General features: G+C 36.8%; 1 protein-coding gene across 4 annotated transcripts; it reads right to left on the reverse strand.

Moving 5' to 3' along the window:
- Positions 1-1,046: 1,046 nt before the first annotated feature.
- On the reverse strand, positions 1,047-14,966 carry ARRDC3 (arrestin domain containing 3). 4 transcript variants are annotated; one of them, XM_047088968.1, is made up of 8 exons: positions 14,455-14,965; positions 10,396-10,477; positions 8,325-8,472; positions 7,238-7,340; positions 6,640-6,896; positions 6,141-6,303; positions 5,714-5,868; positions 1,047-2,890 (listed from the first exon to the last, which is right to left on the reverse strand). In XM_047088968.1, the coding sequence occupies exons 1-8, from the start codon at positions 14,732-14,734 to the stop codon at positions 2,834-2,836; spliced, it is 1,245 nt and encodes a 414-aa protein (XP_046944924.1). In that variant the 5' UTR covers positions 14,735-14,965; the 3' UTR covers positions 1,047-2,833. The 4 variants fall into 4 exon arrangements, with proteins under 4 accessions (XP_046944924.1, XP_046944942.1, XP_046944948.1 ...); XM_047088986.1 differs by lacking the exon at positions 5,714-5,868 and having other exon boundaries at positions 14,455-14,966; XM_047088977.1 differs by lacking the exon at positions 1,047-2,890 and having other exon boundaries at positions 5,755-5,906; positions 14,455-14,966.
- Between the last annotated feature and the right edge of the window lie 3,843 nt (positions 14,967-18,809).

Below are 18,809 nucleotides of genomic sequence, written 5' to 3' on the forward strand. Positions count from 1 at the left end.
CTTTGATATCTAGAAACTATTCTTACCTAGCATGGCTTAAAACAGGGTTTAATTGTAGTCTTAATGTTTGCAAGCATGACGAATTACTAACATGATTAAGATTGAAATAAATCTCCAAACAATTTACAAAAAAGAAAAAAACAAAACACTTTATTTTCCACAAGGAAGAGCAATAGGAAAAATTAAATCATTTCCCACATATTGTTTTCTTAAAACAGAGCCTACAAGGACATATTCAGCACCAAATAAAACAGGGGGAAAAAAAGGGGAAATTACAAACAGCCATAGAATATAATCTATAAAGCAAACATTTAATATTGCACTTTATTTTGCTAACATTTTGGATTTTACTTTTCCTAATTGAAAAATCAGGAATCTATCTTGAATACTGGAATACAACTGTGAACCTCACATCTTATGTCAGGAATTGACCAATATTTAGAAAAGAGTAAAGTAATGCCTCTAAATAAGTAAAGAAATAACTTTTAATGGGGAAAATAAAACTTTATTTGATAAAGTTTTATAGATTCAAAATTTAATCACATTTTATTTTGTGACCCAGTGCCAATTATTAGAATATTGGTCATTCTTGTTTCATGTGTTATTTATAAGAGTATATGATGATAAGTATTCCAATGCTATGCATATCAACAATTGTTCCCTAGTTAGACATAAGAGAAAAAAGAAAAGGGATTTTTCAGACACACCCCCCCCCAAACAAAAATAAAACCACCAAATGCCCTTTATGCCAAATATTCCATTAGCTTCTTTTGAGGGGGACATTCACAAAATGATTTAACAACAATAAAAAAATATTTCACCCCCATTTCCTTATTATCTAGTATTAGTTTGCTACGGGAGCCCAAACCCTTTACTGAATCACCTAAAACGTGATTCATTTTTACGCTGGGCTTTCTTCACCCTGTCAGCATTTTTCAAACATGAATTGTCTTCCATGTTTTCTTAAAGGCCACTTATGGAAAAGCCTATTTGTTTTGTATGAAGCTTTAAGACAGTATTTAACCAGGTCAAGCACCAAGCCAGAGTTACTATTATTTTCAGCCACTTTATTAACTGTGGGGTTAAACGGCAGGATAGATGTAACACCCATTTCACACGTATGTTGCAATATCAGAGATGCTGATTTTCATTAAAAACATCAGAGCTGAATTCCTTCCAAAGTAAGACGATCGGTAAACTTGGTACCTTGGAAAATGCAGTTTTTAAGTGTCATCATGAATGCTGGTATATTTGTTATGAGCCAACTGTAAATTATCTTTAATATAAACTATAATTTACTGATGTGGTTGCTCTTATCTATATATACTCAAAGTGAGTTGTTTCTCATGTTTAGCAAAATGTTCTTTAGGTAATGGAAAAAATACTTTCATTAAAAAAAACCCCACAAAAATATAAAACAGTTATCATCCCAGCACATATTCTAGTATACTTATAATTCTGAAGTTATACACTTTTAGAATAAACTTGGGTTTTCAAGCTCTGAGAAGCTTGAGCAGGACACGAAATATATAGATTGAACTCTCTAATATGTATGTGTGTGTGTGTGTGTGTATGTGTGTGTGTACATATTCCTGCTCATTAAAACACTTTGCACCAGCAAAAATGATTTCCAACATAGGTGTTTTGGAGGTAATTAAGTAACTCCGTACAAAAATAAATGCACTTTCTCCTCCTTTCCAGTGACTGGAAAATTTTCATACTCTTAAAATAATAAAAATAACAATCATTTTTAAGAGCAACAAGCCCTTAACTCTTTGCTGGTGCCTGCCATACTGCCTTTCTTTACTCCATTCTTAGCTCTGCTACTTTCTTCTTATATGTAATGATAAAAAGGGAATGTGGGTGGGTTATCACTTTTGTGTATGTCCCTTTTCCAAATTTCCCTCTCCAAAAAGCCAACCAAACAAACAAAACAAAAAAATAACTCAACAGTGCAACAAAACACAAATAGCATTCCAACAGTTTGGCAAGTGATGCGTTCACCTGAGATTAAGTGATTTTAGGCAGTCAGTAACAAAATGCTGCTTTGCTGTAATAGTAGAAAGGCAACAAATTCTTAAAAGAAACCAAGAAGGTATACAATCTTGACAAAGTCTCTTATTAGCTTCCTCCTCTTATCTCTTTTCCCACATATCTGTTGCGTATCTACTACAGTAGGCTGCAAAACATACAGCAAGAAGGATTGGCTTGAAGGCATTTGATGTTTGTAAATAAATCCACAATAGGATCCAAGCTGAAGAGGTGATACATGGTCAGCCTAGTAGGACATTTCTGAGCATGTGCATACGCAGGTAAAGTCCAGGCTATATTAAATTAAAAAAAAAGTCAGTGCGTTTTTTTCATGTTAAAGTTTTTTCAAAGCTTTCTTTTGTTCCTTGTTGTGCTGACCACAAACAAGTTTTTAAAGAGTATCAAGAGTCTGGCATAAATGGAAAAAAAAAAAAGCTGTAGTGACATCGGAACTGCACAATGTAAGCATTGAGCATGTGCAAATTTTCAAATCAAAAGAAGGAAATCATCCCTCTTTACAACGTGGTGTCTTGACACGTATGACCATAGGCTAAGAAGACTGCTCTTAATATGTGCCTGTGTTAAAGGAGAAAAGCTTAGATCTTCAAGCATGTTGGAGCAGTCCCAGAATGTTGCTGTAGGCTTCTAAAGCATGATCACTGGTTGTTTCATGTATCTGCCATTTTTCTGGGCAAAAGCAATTCCACTTCCTCTGAAAACGTGTCTCCAAGATACTTCTCTGTCCTCAGCTGGGAAGAGATACAGTTCAGAACCCACATCAAGTTGATCTAACACAGTTCCTTCAACGAGAGGGGCAGGATGGTCTATCATCTGCTGACTGATCAGGATTTGGATCAATCTAAAAAGAAAAGTGAAAAAAAAATAGTTATTTGATAAGGTCTAGTAAAAATGCAGCTAATGACTAACATTTTGAGTACCACTGAGGAATTTAATCAGAAAGAACATATGCAGCATTTAAGGGAAGAAAGGATACTAGTATTATCTATAAAGTGTCTTAGATTTAATTACTAGGTTAATAATAAAATTTATAAAGGTATGCCCAAATAGTTCTCTTTTCCAAAAGGTAATGGTGAAATTTTATCAGAGAATGGTGTTTTACTCCGCACTTAGTAGGAACGAAGACTCAAATACACAATGGAAAACATCTTCATAGCAATGATCTCCTTTTATGAAGTATCCCTTTTATCCTTTTACAAAAAAGTCAACTCCTCTCTTTTCTAGGCTTTGAGAAGAATGCAGTTGTGTAAAACCCCAGAGGGCCTAGAAAAACAGTGTGTATCAAGAAATAATGCTGAATCCAAAATGCTCTACAGTCTTCCCACCTTCTCTATTTCTACAGTGACTTTCATATGCACATACATTTAAGCAACGTGAGTATATTTCAGCTGTTTCTCAGCTAGAAAGAGAATTGACATAGGAAGGCAAATAGCTGCCTTTAATACGTTCCTTTTTGTGAGACATCGTTTGGGCAACACGCATTTTTACTTGTATTTAAATGTGGCACAGTCCAAAGTGCCTCAGAAACTTTAGGTAAAACACATTTTTAGAGGAAAAAAAAGCATCTACCTTTTAATGACTTAAAAGAGACAAAAAAAAAAAAATCACTGTAATACAATCTAGAACTCCTCCCCCCATGCGGCTATTAATTAAATCACACTTTGAACCAATTTAGGGTTTTAAAAGTTTTTAAATTCCCTTAATTATCTTAGTTCACTTTAAAAGAAGGAAGTAGAATTTTACTACAAATTGATTAGATTGTCATTCTTTTAAAATGCCTGTTGTACAGCCAGAAGGCCTCAGATCAAATCAGTAGTGACTGACTTAAGACAGAAACATCAGTGTAAAAATGTAATAAAATCTGTAAGTGGGAGAACATTTTTAACATTGTAAGGGAAATTTTATGAAATAGAATAGTAGGATAGAAAACCATAAGAATTTACAAAAACAAATTCTAAATATTCTACATTTCAATGAGTAAAGGGGATCTCCTATTAACCACATTCAAAGGAAAACACACTCTTCTGGCAATGATGTTAAGGGAGAAAAGGAGCAATTTCTTGCAGAGTGAAACAATCCCATTATGTCTTATTTGAGAGTAATAATATGTAGTAAAATTACTAAACTATGATAACCAAAAGGATTAGGTTGATTCCAGTGATTTACAAAACTATTTGGTATTATACTGGTATCAAGGGCAACTTTAAAGCCCTTCAAACATGTATGTATTTTTAAAAACTTTTTTTTTTTTCAACGTTTTTTATTTATTTTTGGGACAGAGAGAGACAGAGCATGAACGGGGGAGGGGCAGAGAGAGAGGGAGACACAGAATCGGAAACAGGCTCCAGGCTCTGAGCCATCAGCCCAGAGCCCGACGCGGGGCTCGAACTCACGGAGCGCGAGATCGTGACCTGGCTGAAGTCGGACGCTTAACCGACTGCGCCACCCAGGCGCCCCAAACATGTATGTATTTTTAAAAAAAATTTTTTAATGTGTATTTATTTTTGAGAGACAGAGCACGAGCAAGGGAAGGGCAGAGAGAGAGGGAGACACAGAATCTGAAGCAGGCTCCAGGCGCTGAGCTGTCAGCACAGAGCCTGACGTGGGGCTCGAACTCACAAACTGTGAGACCATGACCTGAGCCAAGTCAGCAAAGCCACCCAGGCGCCCCTGTTCAAACATATATTAAGATATATTCTGAAGTATCCCGAAATTGCTGGCTTTCTACCCTGCCTCCTTGCCTTCCACATGCTGTTTTTCCTGCCTGGACTATATTACTTTTTGAGGACTACTTATTTTGAAGATCTGACTTAATAATCACCTTCTCAGGGAAGCCTTTCCTGATTCCCAAGTCCTAATGAACTGTTCTCAAATGAACTGCATGCATTCCTATCATACTATTATGGAATATTTCATCTCTAAATTTGTTCTTCTCACTAGTCTGTGAGCTTCTCTCAAGTAAGGGCCATGTTTTATTCACCTACATGCTTGGTGGTCATCAATGAGAGATGAATAGAAATGTCTGTCTAACATGTTTTTGCGCATGTTCTTTTCCCCTATGACTGTTAAAATATGCAAGAATTAAACTTGAAAAGGCTGATGAGTAAGATGAATTAAAGCTACTGAATTAATTTATGGTTGCAAAATGCCACTTCTATTGATGCTTAAAATATGAATTAGTCCTGGGGTGCCTGGTTGACTCAGTCTGTTGAGCATCTGACTCTTGATTTTGGCTCAGGTCATGATGTCATGGTTTGTGAGTTCAAACCCCGTATCAGGCTCTGCGCTGACAGTGCAGAACCTGCTTGGGATTCTCTGTAAAGCTCTCTTTCTGCCCCTTCCCCGCATGTGCTTGCTCTCTCTCTCTCTCAAAACAAATATAAATAAGCTTAAAAAAATGAATTATTCCTTTAACTGACATTCTGTGAGCATGAGACTGGACCACTATCCCTGTTTCCCCAATAATATGAGTCCTACTTATTAAAGTTAAGAATGAAACTTATTTAAATCTGGACAACCATAATTTAATGCTTAATCCTGTTGTTTTAAATTATTTTTCTATTAATATGATGCTAATCAAAACTGAACTACGTTTTTAAAAAAGTCTACAATAGTATTTCCCAGGAGAGCTAGCCTATTTCATACTTGAGGAGCTAGTGTTTACCTCTGAATAAAGAGGTGGAGGCAAGAACCGAAACTCCTGGATATAAGCAAACAGTGGTCCTTGAAGCGCTCTCTCAAAGTCATCACAAGCACTCACTGGTGCAAGATTGTTCCGCCTTTGTTCCTCTGTTACCACTTCTGCATAGCTGGGTGGTGCTGAAGGAAAAAGATACACGCAATTCGAACAGCATGTTCTTATGCATGTCAAAATACACAGAATAATAGATATTAAAAAAGAATGTCAAGATAAAAAAAATAATTTTTTGTTTTGTGATCAAAACTATAGGGATATAGGTTTTAAATCTAACATTAGGGACACATCTACTGTCTGCAGATATAGACAAAAGTGTATCTATAAAATATTAGAAGCAAAATTATGTTCTTGAAAATATTAAGAAATTAAGCTTAAACATGCATTATCAAATTACCTTCAGGTCTTTCAGGTAGGGATAAACCAAGCCAGTTCATATTCATGCTACACTGACTGCTTACACTTGAGGTTCTGCTACCAAATGGATGTAGAGGAATGGTACCAATGACAAGTGGCAAATTAAGAAATAAATCCATAGCTCCAGGAATATCCACATATACCTAAACATTGAAAAAAGATGTTAGGTTTAGAATTCCAAGTATTATTTCTTTTTTAAAAACTAATAACCCAATTTTAATGTTGAAGCCTTCATTTACTTTGTTTCTTAGTTATATATATGTAAAACATACTAGAAATTTTTCTCTAGTTATGTATAATACTGTATAGTACGTTTACACGTGAGGTAAATGATTAATTATAAACCAAATTTAGTATTTACATATATTTTTATATATCATATATGGAATATAAAAATCAAATCCTGGATATAAGACAAAATAATATCCTCATGACTTTAATACTAAATAACAACAACAAACCCTTAACTCTATACATACCATTAGTGAATATTCCACACGAATTATGCTACAGTCGAGGATAGAGGGAGAAACTGGTGGAATTTTCAGCAACTTTCCATTCCAGGTATCTGTCTTTCCAGATGATAAGGATTCCCCACGTAAGTTAGCCACAAGCTGTTTTACTTCCTTCATTTTCCCTTTGGCATAGAAGGCCTGTGTTTGGTAAATGGCTGCCTTTGGCACTACCATTCGGGAAGAGCAGTTTTCAATCTCAGCAAATATCTGAATTGATTCACCTAGAGAAAAAAAATATGTATCTACTGTTAAAAAAGCAGAAAAAGGTAAAACAAACCCAAAAATGGATTCTTAAGAACTTAAAATGTAAGTTCATTGCTCTACAAGGACTACATGGACAAAAAACTGTCCCAAAAGCAGGAAGTAATTTAGAATTATGAAAAAGAACTACTCATTTACAGTAGCTATTTAAAAATGGACACTACATTCCAATTTACGAAAGAAAACTGAGTTACTTTACTAAAGAATACTATATTATGTTTGCATTTAGAGACATTCCATAAATTTATATATAAAACCTAAATGAAGGATCGTTTTCCTTGGGAAGCCATCTCATACGTACCTGGGGTATAGCCCTTCCTTTCGATTTTGGCACTTAAGGATATTGGGCCTGAGGTACAGAACCAGCAACAGAGAGTCTTTTCTTTTGTGCCTGCTTGGGGTGACTGTAAGAAATAAATGTGGAGAAAAAGATCAATGCATGAAATTGGGACAGTAACAATGTTTTAATATAAAAATCCCAAATTCTTGGGAGAATTAAAATTAAAAGCAGTGTTGCTTTTTTTCTAAGTGTATCCAAATGTACTTCAAAAAACACCTAACTGATGGCTCCTGAATTATACAATTATTTTTGTTTATATATAAATTTCCATTCAATTAAAAAAAGGGGTACAAGGTTTAACATCACATTCCATAAACAAAGTTTTACATATACAGTAATTAAAAACTAACCATCCAAACAAACAAAAAAACCCTTTCCACATAAACTGCCTTTAAAAAAAAAAGGCAGCTTAGAAAGCAGTTTGGTTATAATCCCAAATGTTAACATCTTTCTTTAAGAATGTAACAATCAATTAATTATGTGAAAAAAGGAAAACTCTCATTTTTAATGTTATTTGCTTGAAGATGTTATCATTTGTTTAAACCAAATAAAGTTTTTAAAGTCAAATTTGAATCTTGTGGAAAAATGCAATTAAGAAGAATTGCTTTTAAAATGGAATTGTTTTTTCATCAAAGTGACAAAATCTCCCCAACATTTGACAACTATCCCTATGTTGGAAGAATGCAATGCGAATTTTAGATTATGATCTTTTCATGGTAAGTGATATGGTCTTATAATAATAACTGATACTACTGTTCCTCTTCTGCTAGAATTATCCAAGGAACAGATCTATTTTTTGTTATTTTTATCTTTTGAGTAAGAGTTATTTCATACCATATGCTGAAGTTATTACAATGTCAGAAAATATGAGCATACTTTTCGCTAATTTGTGTGCTCTTGACTGTATTTTTAAAATAAATATTAAAAAATAGTTATGAATTTTAAGATAAATCACAATTTAAAATTTATACTTATTGCATAGTTTAGGTGATTATTCTTTAATATTTATATGCTGAAAACAAGAATGAAGAATTCAGTCAATTCTTACCAGTAATGAAGGAGTGTTGATATCTATATGCTCAAAGACTGTAAATTCCTTCTTTAATTTTACTGGTAGAAGCCAAGGCCTGTGCAATTCGGCTTTCACCCAATAGCGCACACTGCCATGTCGGCCTTCGAATGAGGTAGCAAGTGGTCTGTGCAGAATATAAAGTTCAATATATTAATTTTATTACCTCTTTTTAATAATTATACAGCAGGTCAGCATATAGAAGTGTTACTACAGGGCACTGTTTATTATCAATGAGGTATCAAACATAGAATTTTTTTAATTTCCAAAGGGATAAGTCATTGGGGGAAAAAAATCTTCTGTTTTCCAAATGACAATAGCTAACAGTTAATATTATAGTAATTTTGCTTAAAAAAGCCAGAAGAATACAATCCCTTTAAACTAAGAAGAAGCTACTTTTAATGCTGGTGGCAAAATTATGCAAGTTTGGAAATGAATAATTCTTGAAAGATCAAAAGTTTAATCTAAAAATGAAGTTAAGAATGGTTTAAGTATTTCTATTAAGAAATTCTACCCACTGGCTAGAAATCTCTTTTTGTAGTAACTAATTAAGAAGGTCTAGAAAAGGCATAGGCCATTTGTTATAATTTTAAAAAATTTGCATTTTATAGGTCTACTGAAACTCTAAAAAGCTGGTTTCCCATTTCCTAGTTTACTCATATTCTAACTCTTTTTGGCCAGGTTTTCTAACTTTATAGGTTTAAAAAGAAAAAGAAACATTTCTGTTAATCTCTGTCAAGAAAATCAGAAGTGTTTTTCAATTCTCCCAAATTTTATTAATTGTGGAGGTTTTATTTCGGTAGGCTTAGTTTTTTTTTTTTTTTTCTTCTTTCATAATTTCCTTAGAAAAATGCCCAGGGTTCAGTTATGTATAAGGTACAGTGCTAACTTAGATTAGCATGAGAAGTAGTGTTGTTTTTACAGATATTTTTGTATTTTAGACTCCTGTATTAATGTGTATAGCACAGAAAAATAAAATGCAGTATTTATGTTAGTCTTCCAGACTTTATTTTAAATGACCTTGATTTGGGGTGCCTGGGTGGCTCAGTCAAACATCTGACTCTTGATTTTGGATCAGGTCGAGACCTCATGGTTTGTGGGATTGAGCCCCATGTCCGGCTCTGAGCTGACAGTGCAGAGCCTGCTTTGGATTCGCTCTCCCTCTTTTTCTCTCAAAATAAATAAATAAACATTAAAAAAAGTTAATGACCTTGGTTTACAAATTTTTAAAAAACATATAAATATTAAATTACCTTCACCCTGAGAAATATTCAGGCCCAGTATTAGCATTATATTCACACTTGCAGTATGTCTCTTAAAAAGTAGATTAGGGCATGGAGGAAATAGAATTTCTGAAAAATACCATTTATGAACTATTCACATGTAACTCAAGTACTAGAATTATCAAAGATATTAAAAAATTGAGGGGAGTATTTGTTTTTTAACGATCTATTTTTATGTTAAGAATAAACCACTTTCTTTTCTTCTTCCATACTATATTCCAAGCCTTATATTTAGGTACATGATGGGTGTTTCCTTTTAAGTTCAGATCATATAGTATCTCTTTTGGGACCTTTTCAATCAGCTCTTTGCACAGAAGCTGAATCCGTATCTAAAGAACATCATTTCTAAAGTTAATCTATTCCTAATTATTTTTATCTTTTTAGTTTACTGCTGTTGGTTAGCATTAGCAGAAAAGACTTGATATGTTCTATGTTTCTGCTAGTACCAATTGATGATAAATAAAGTACTTATAAAATGGTTACTATTTGAGCAGGATCTTCTAATTCACTCACGTTAGGTGAAATACTATTCAAGTTTTAAAAACCTCACAGATCTTGAGACAAAGTACTAAGAATTGAGCTTTGCTTTCTATAATTTTGCCAGGCTAGATTAAAAAGTAGCTACTTCTTTCAGTGTATTGTTTTCCTCTAGCAACATTCAATAATGAAAAGGGTTTTTTTTTTTTAAACTAAAAATATTTAAATTTAGAATAATTTTAATTTTAAAAGAATGGAGGTTTATGAAGAATGCCTGTTATAATACTTACGTCTGTGGAAGCTCGAAGCTGAATGCATATTCATGCCTTCCTGAATGAATAGTGTTGAAGCCTTCTTCGGAATTATCATCATCTTAAAACAAACAAAAAGGAAAAAAAAGCTTGACGTTAAACCTTTGCACACTCCTCACAGTGGCATAACTTTAAAGATACTCCTATAACGATTAAGGCCACAAGCTTTGTAGTCTGAGAGGTCTTAATGCCAGTTCTTACTTTGGTTACTTCCCCTGGGTGAAATACAAATCCTGAGACTTCAGTTGCCTCATCTGTAAGATGGGGATAATTAACACTTCTACCCCAAAGGCAAGTATTTTAATGGTATATGAGCCAACTCTACAGGATCTGCATCCAATACAGTACATGCTCAACAAAAAAGAGGAAGAGCTCAAATTTCACACTAAGATGTTATCTTGGTCTCCAATGGTTTATTTAAGCTTATTATGAGACATATAATAAAAACTGGGTAAACCTTTCAAGTCTGTCAGTTTTGATACAGATGAAATGAATGTTATAATTCTAAAACCATTAGAAAACTTTGTCAAATGTTGACGTTAAAAAGAAAAACGGAACAGTGATTTTAATGTCAGTTTCAAAGCTAAAAATAAAAATTCTTTATTGACCCTAAAATGATGACCACACTCAGTTTGTCCTAGCGACAGCTAAAAATGTGCATACATATATTAAAAAAACCCTTAAATAGCTTTAAGATCTTTTAAAGGTTGCCTGCTTACGGGGAAACATGTTCTACATCCTTGAAAAATGAACTCCAATTAGGTTGTTTCCAATTTCCAGATGAATGACCTTTCATTTTATAACCAATTTCTTTCGGCCAAAGAGCTTATTTTAAAAATTTCTCCATAATAAATATACTTAATGAAAATACGGGCGGGGATTCTGGATTCTTAAAATGACTTTTCTTAGCCTTCTAAATATTATAATTACATAAATGTCTTATTATTAACGTACTTTTTAGTGTAGACACCATCATTTACCACGAGAGGAGACGAGACTGGTAAAATCATTTAACTTTTCCCTCACCAAAAAGTATCGAAGGTACACAAAAAACGTGATGCTTCCCTTACATCAAAGGGAGAAAAGGAAAAAAGCGCGTCTATATGTGGATACTTTTATTCAAAACCCACGATGATTCCCTCATATCTCAGTACTATTTTCCTCGTCCCCTGTGCAAATCCTCTGAAAGAATTTCAGCACTGAAAATTGGCTGGTGAGTTGGGGGCCATGTACACTCGCTCCCCTCGAAGGCGCCCAAAGTTTGCCTCCCTCTCCTTTTCTTCCCTTCTCTCTCCCTTTTTGTGCCAGCTCAGCAGTCTCATTGAGGCGAGCTGCGGCGGCCGCGCCGTGGTAAACAAGTGCCGGGCTGTCAATCAAGAACTAGACCGGAGCAGGAGAGGACCGGCCTAAACCGGCGCGAGCAGATCCCAGCCGGCCCGCCCGCGCGCCGCCGCCGCCCGCGCGACCCGCTATACATACGGCATACGTCGCGCGGCGCTCGCGCTCGCGTTCGCGCAGCCTACCCTGCTGGACTGGGGGCGGGGCGACCGCACCGCGGCGCTTCCGCTTTACACGCCCCAGCCGGTGACCGGTTCGATCTGGCTCGGGCCACCCTGACACCTTTACAGTTGCGGTGAGGGAAACTGGGGCGGGGTGGGGGGGTGGGCAGGGCTGCATAGTCCCCGGGAAACAATGGGGAGGGGCCAGGGAATGCTCGCCAAGGCCCCGACCCCAGCTTTCGTTGTCAGTGGCACTTTTCCCTCTCCTCCTGGCCAGCCTTTACGGTCTGTCCCTCAGGTCAAATCAAGGTAGCCGGTCTGGGGACTGCATAGGTCCACAACACGCTTTGTTTCAGCTCAGGGAATGAGCGTTTACAGAAGCCAGCTGACATCTTCCAGCCGAGAACAGGAAAACGGGGTCCTGCTAACCCTGCCTACCCAAGTTCCTTCAGAATAGAATCGTCAGCTGAAGTTACGCCCAGGGCCGTTCGGCACCTGTAAGGCCAGCAGGAGCTTCTCCCCCTCTACTCTGCTGAAACCCAAGATCGTTTTCTTCGGGGTCCCCAAGCAAGCCGAGGTGAGGGGCGACAACATTCCGTGACATGAACCACGGCGCCTCCACAAGCTCGGGGAGGGATGCGAGTACGGGCGGGGGCGGCCACTCTGGAGGGACCTTTACCGGCGCACGCCGGTTCCAAGCCTCGCCCCAACCGGCGCGAGCCCACTCTCCCCACCCGCCCGCGCCCAATCCAATCAGAGCCTGGCATCGCCTTAGCAACAGGCTAACAAACGCGGCTCCGCCTATCGCCGGTCGCCCGGGGCGGGGTCTCAGTTACCAGGCTAGTTTGAGAGGTCCCACTTTTAAGTCATTGAAACTATTCCAGCTAAGAGCTCGTCCGCGCCTTGCAGGGGTTGAGGGGCATCTCGTTGGGGTACGGGGTACATAGTTTTCTTTACCGTGAAATCATCGAGTAACTAATCAAACTGCGTTTGCCCCCATAAGTCGTTATTCTACTTTTATCCCACTGCAAACCTCAGCTCCTTAAAAACCTTTGTTTCTTAACCGTTTGATAAAAAGCTGCAATGTCCAGAAAGGTTCAAACACAAACTCGTGTGCCTCCTTCTCAACAAATACCAAAGCTGTCATTAGGCATTTACATTTAACATCAGTCTTACTGCTCAGAAGGATTAACTAGAAATTATTTCAGAATACAAATGACCTGTGTGTAACCGTGAAAACCCAACCAAAGAACTGATTTCATCTTAATCTATTAAAAAAAAATGAGTTAAATGCTGTAACTCCCAAGCATCCTTCATTTCGACACTTGCCTTAGTTCAATTAGCACTTCCTCAAGGATGTATATTTTTTAATATTAAAAAAGGTAAAGATGTCCTGTACTTTTTCAAAATCGTCAACATTTGAACTAAATACTGCATGAAAAAGGAGAAGCATAAAATTACATAACCAGTTTTAACATTATATTCTTCTTGGGCTAGGAATTAAGTCATCGCCACCACCTGACGCGTGTAACCAATCTGCTGAGAGCAGAACAAGCGCCCCTCCTCACCACCCCCCAGAACTGGTCCGAAACAGGATTGAACCGCTTCTAACAAAGGGTGGAAACTTAGAAAAACAAGCTTAGAGTCTCCTATATTTCCACAATGTAACCACTTAAACAATAGATTGGAAATCTTAGGACCCCTTCTCCCCTTGACAACCCTTCATCTTCCCTTTCTAACCAAAAATCAAATCCAATGTGCCGAATACTTTTCAATTCCATTTGACTGGCACCGGTTTCATTGAATGCACGTTCCAAAGTTAGGCATCATACTCGGAAAAGAAAATTACTGACCCGAAATGGCTTCTAAAACTGATTTGAAACCTATCATAATGATAGACACTATCCTTTAAAATAGAGAATGCTTGATGTAAATTTATAAAGGATCTGGAAAGAATAGGGAAAAAACACGTGGGGTGTTGATGCCATATGTCAAAATAAGCCACAGAAATCCTTTATCAAAGAACAACGATCAATTCTTTAAAATATTTTGCATGTCAATACTAAAAATGAAAACCACCTATTTACCCACTTAAAAATGTTACTCCATTTCTTCACTGAAGCTTAGTTTTTTAAGATCTAAGGTTGCAGAGTACAAGGGAAAAAAAATCGAATATTGGACTGCAGATTTTAGCAATTCATTTGAAAACTTATTAGTAAAATTACTGAATGAGATTTAAGTAGAATTTACAAGTAAGATAGAAATGTATTCCAAGTGCGTATGGCACAGACCAAGCCGGGTATAGACAGAGGTAGTTGAATAAGTGCAGTTTGCAGTCACTTTGCAGATGCCTGCATGCATTACGGCTTAACACACGATGAATGTCAAGGAGAATCCCAATCTTCCAACTTTGCTAATCTTTATCAAACTGCTATGTGTTATGCCAGGAGTAGAATTAACACGAATTCAGGAAAATTGAAAAGGTACTTTTCCAAAGAAAATCAAGGTCTAATGATTTCTGTATAATATAAAAACTTACCTCTTTCGTGTCCAATTAAGATGTCTTTATGGTTGAAATATTCTACTTCTTCAGTGTAATTCTGTGTATAGGCAGTATTGGAGCCGGCGTTTCTTGACTCGGTCCAGCGTACTTTCGCATGTCCTCTTGCATGAATTTTAAGAGATTTTACTCTGATTTCCCCAGTAACTTCTAAATTCACCCTTCCTGAGACTGTATCCCCACTAGAATACACAGGGACATTGCTGTCATTAAGACAGTCAAAGCTTATTGTCAAACTCTTCACCTTTCCCAGCACCATGTTTATAACAAAATCTATAAAAATATAATGTAAGACAAAAAAAGTCAAGATCACATATAAAATGTGATCTTCACCTAACACTGATCGATGTCTTTGCCGTGCAAAAAGCTTGCAGGCAAGATCAGTGATTCTTTACAAATAGTTCATTGAGATTTCTTAAAAAGTCAGGGCAGCACAGAGGCTGCTGCTCCACGATTCTGCTAGTCTCAGTGGTCTCCTTACAAAGACGGGCGGCTGGAGGCTGCCAGCTCACTTTAAGAGCAGCTTTGTGAAAAACAACCCCAGTGCGCATGCGCACGCCGCGGCTGCTGTCCGCCCTCCCTGCGCGTCCCCTCCCGCGCCCGGCTCGCTCCCTCGCTCGCTCGCGGGTACAGTAGGTGTACAGCTAAGGGAAGAAGACACGGGCTGTCGGGAGGCTGAACCTGACTTCTCTTCATTGTGGGCTCCTATTGGTAGGCAGGCTACCGTAAACCCTCGACGTGCTGTCTGGAGCCCCTTACCGAGCACACTCTAATAGATAATAAAAGAGTGGGGCACTGGGGGACAGGCGCCGGGTGGGGAGATGTTTGCAAAACCGAGTAGGGATAAACTGCTGAGTGACCAGACCGAAGCGAGCGTTACCGGCGCTGCAGGGTTTTGCCCACTACTTGGATGGAAGGAGGAAAAAGTGATGTGTGAAGAGAGATGGGGGAAGGGGAGAAACCGGTTGGGCAAGCGGCTGGTTGCCGAGCATAATCTAACGAATTTCAAAAGAAAACGTAATAAAAACTAGACAAGAAACAATGTTCGTAGACAAGAGCATTCTTGGCTTGGATTATTTAAAAGACCACTGCGTTGTAGGCAGAGTGGAAGGGAACTCAGTCGAGGCCAAAGGAACCTTACAAGAGAAGACCAGAAGGAGCAAGAAAGAGAGGCAACTGTGATCAATCGTTTTTTTTTTCTTCTTCTTCTTTTTTTAATCAATAGGTTTTGCTTACTCCTCGACTGCTTTTTCTTCCATCTCTTAATTAGATAGCAACGAAAAGCAACCAAGTTGTTTGCATGATGACGCCAGGGGGGAAAAGGCCTGACCACTTCCTAGAAGGAAGAAAAGAGGCTTTTTAAAGACACCACCTACAGCTAGATTTGCAGGGTATGACATGATTACAACTCCTGTGTCCAGAGGATTAAAAATAGAGTTTGGCCTTAAAAAGTACCACTTTATAAGAGGCAACATGACATAGTGTTTTAACTGACCTCATGTTCACAACAGAATCGAAAATCTTTGTTAGAAATTAGTGAAGCCTGTAAGATGGTTTTTAAAAAGCATGATGTGGTATATGAATAGAACTTAATTTTGTAAAGTTCTCATATTAATTTTTACAAGTCCAACGGTCTTAGACTGTTCAACATTGTAATCCTCTTAATCAAAGACAAGTAAATTTATATTGTGAACGTTTTGGTAACAAATGGCAATGTTTTCATAAACTCACACTGGGATTCAAGGCATAACAGCATAAACTTTTCTAGATTTTTGCAATCAACAGAGCTGCTTCTAAGAGAAATGTAGATGGAAAAATACGAATCTGGAACTATATATTCATAATTAAATACACTGGAAGATTTTTGACCGTCCTCATTGGTTTACTGTTTTCTTGCTTTTTGGGGAAGAAACAATTTCGTTGGATTTTAGTTGACAAGGTAGTTATCTTGGCCTCAGCATTATATATAAATATACAAATTATTTGGAGAGTTAATGGGCAGGCCATTTATCTCTAATAAAGTTTAGATGGCTATGCTTAAAACTGAATTTGTGTATCTGAGTGGGAAGCATAGCCTTTTTTCTTTTTTTTCCCTCTTGGTTGACACCTGGTGGAAATTCATTCTGGTTGTTCAAGTACTTGGAATTTTGTACTAGCTTTGGTAACAGATACTACTTGGGTTTTTTTGCCACCTAGTGGTAAAATGGTGAATTTGCTAAAATGTCAGCTTCTCAGCTTTAGGGTCAAATGATACTTGTGAAGCATTCAAATGACATTGGGCAAGAAATGGATTTAAAAGTGCAGTACACAATGAGGCCTTCATTACTAAATTTGTTTTAAATACCTCAGGGCTCGTGAACAATGGCTAAATTGTTCAGAAGTTTAAAAATTTTCTTGTCGTAATATAACTTCTATCTGAAAAAATAAGAATCAGTTTTTTAAATGAACTAGAATTGCATTTAATCAGAAAGAACCCTAAGAGATTTACTTGTAGTTTGGAAAATTGTTTTACCACATTAAATGATTCATTCATGGGGCTATAGGGCATTATTCCTTCTCTTAGAAGCTTTTAGGATATTATAAATTACTGTCTTTATTACTTACTTTGCTATTTCTCTTTATTTTCTCTCTGTGTCTTCATAAACACTTCCTAAACACCTCTTAAACTAATTGACAAGTTGTCAGGAAATTCTTATCCCCTGTCACTTTTACTTAAGATTCTACTCATTTATCCTAATTATCACCTTTCTTTGATTTGGATTTGGTCATATAACTATTTAAGTGTCTAAACTTGAGTTTACTTGCTTCATTTTGTTTACTTTCTCCTATTTGTTCAAACTCTGGAAACACCAGAAACAAACGAACAACAAACAACCAACCCTGGCACCTTTAAATTCCTGTTTGTGTTTTCAGTTTTTTAAAAATTTATTTATGTAAGTAATTTCTACATCCAGTATGGGGCTCAAACTCACAACCAGAGATCAAGAGTCTCATGCTCTTCCAACTGAGCCAGCCAGATGTCCCTTTGTTTTTGTGTCTAAAAGGAAAAAAACACTTGGACTAAATTTTGGACTAAATGTTTTCTCTTGTGGCATTTGTAACCTCCCCTTTTCAAAACTCCTTGTCTAAAACTCTGCCTTTGAGATAACTTGAAATGTTGTACTTTAGGTGTTTTCTTGGTCTTCTGGACTTGTCTTACTGGGCCCTTATTGTATTTTGCATTAAGTTTAAGCTATTCATCTTTACCACTAAGGCTCTTTCCTACTGCACTCCAGCCTACGTCTCGTATGCCTTCTCCTCCTACTCCTCTGCTGACTCTCTATACTCCTGTCAAGTGCATCTTCTGTCCCCTTTGTTAGCCTGTCTCGCTGTTGCCAGTGTGCAGTTGCATGCTGTTTTCTGTGCCCAGAACAACATCTCACTGCTGTTAACTCCTTTCCCTTCTTCTAACCCCTCTACTAGACTCAGTTGGGCACAACTGAATAAAATTCCAAGTAGGCAGAATAACTAGCTCCCCCTTCCCTTTTTACAACTTCTTCAGAGCTTAAGTAGAAATCCCTCTTTATGGTATTTGTTCCTTGGTAAATTCAATGGCTGTTCCACCTTACTGTACAAAGGATTAAACTCAAGCTCAAGAACTCTATCTAAAACTGACAAATGATGATCACTATCAAGATATTTTGTATTCATGTGGTAAGTAAAAATTACTGCCAAGTCTGGAGATTTTTACATAATGTGTCATAGTGCTCAATATTATTAAAAAAAAAAACACCAAGCCATCTCAACAGAAAGTTTTCATGTATGATTGTAAGAAAAGCCACACCAGTAGCCAGACCTATTCTTAAAAAAAAAAAAAAAAAATGAAATCCATGTTTAATCCTTATTTCAACTAACACTTGATTGTCTTACGTAGTGTAGAACTAAGGGTGTTTGGTTTTTGTTTTCTTTTTGTTTCAATTTCATATTTCAGGATTTTGTGACTCTGACTTAACTCTTTAACATCCTCGAAATACAATGACTTTGGCGCAAAGACTGGAGGCAAGATTTGCAATGTTATTAGCAAAATAAGTGAGTTTTTTATATTTGATAGTTAATTAGATGGTGTATTTATGTTCTTCATACTTAATAGACATTCAAATGTATTCTGAATTTCATCATAAATTTCAGTTCCAAATTTCTATTTCTGTTCTCCCTCCTCATTAAGATGTGGAATGTGTTGTGTGAACACCAGTTGATCTTTTATTTTTGATGTCTTTTTTTTTTAAAGTATGTTTTTTCTTTTTAAAGGTTATTTTATTTATTTAGAGAGAGAAAGGGAAAGAGAAAATCAGGAA

The sequence above is a fragment of the Lynx rufus genome, unplaced genomic scaffold (genome assembly GCF_022079265.1).
Source record: "Lynx rufus isolate CCGP_SWC_20201006 ecotype Redwood Valley unplaced genomic scaffold, mLynRuf1.p SCAF_1, whole genome shotgun sequence".
NCBI lineage: Eukaryota > Metazoa > Chordata > Mammalia > Carnivora > Felidae > Lynx > Lynx rufus.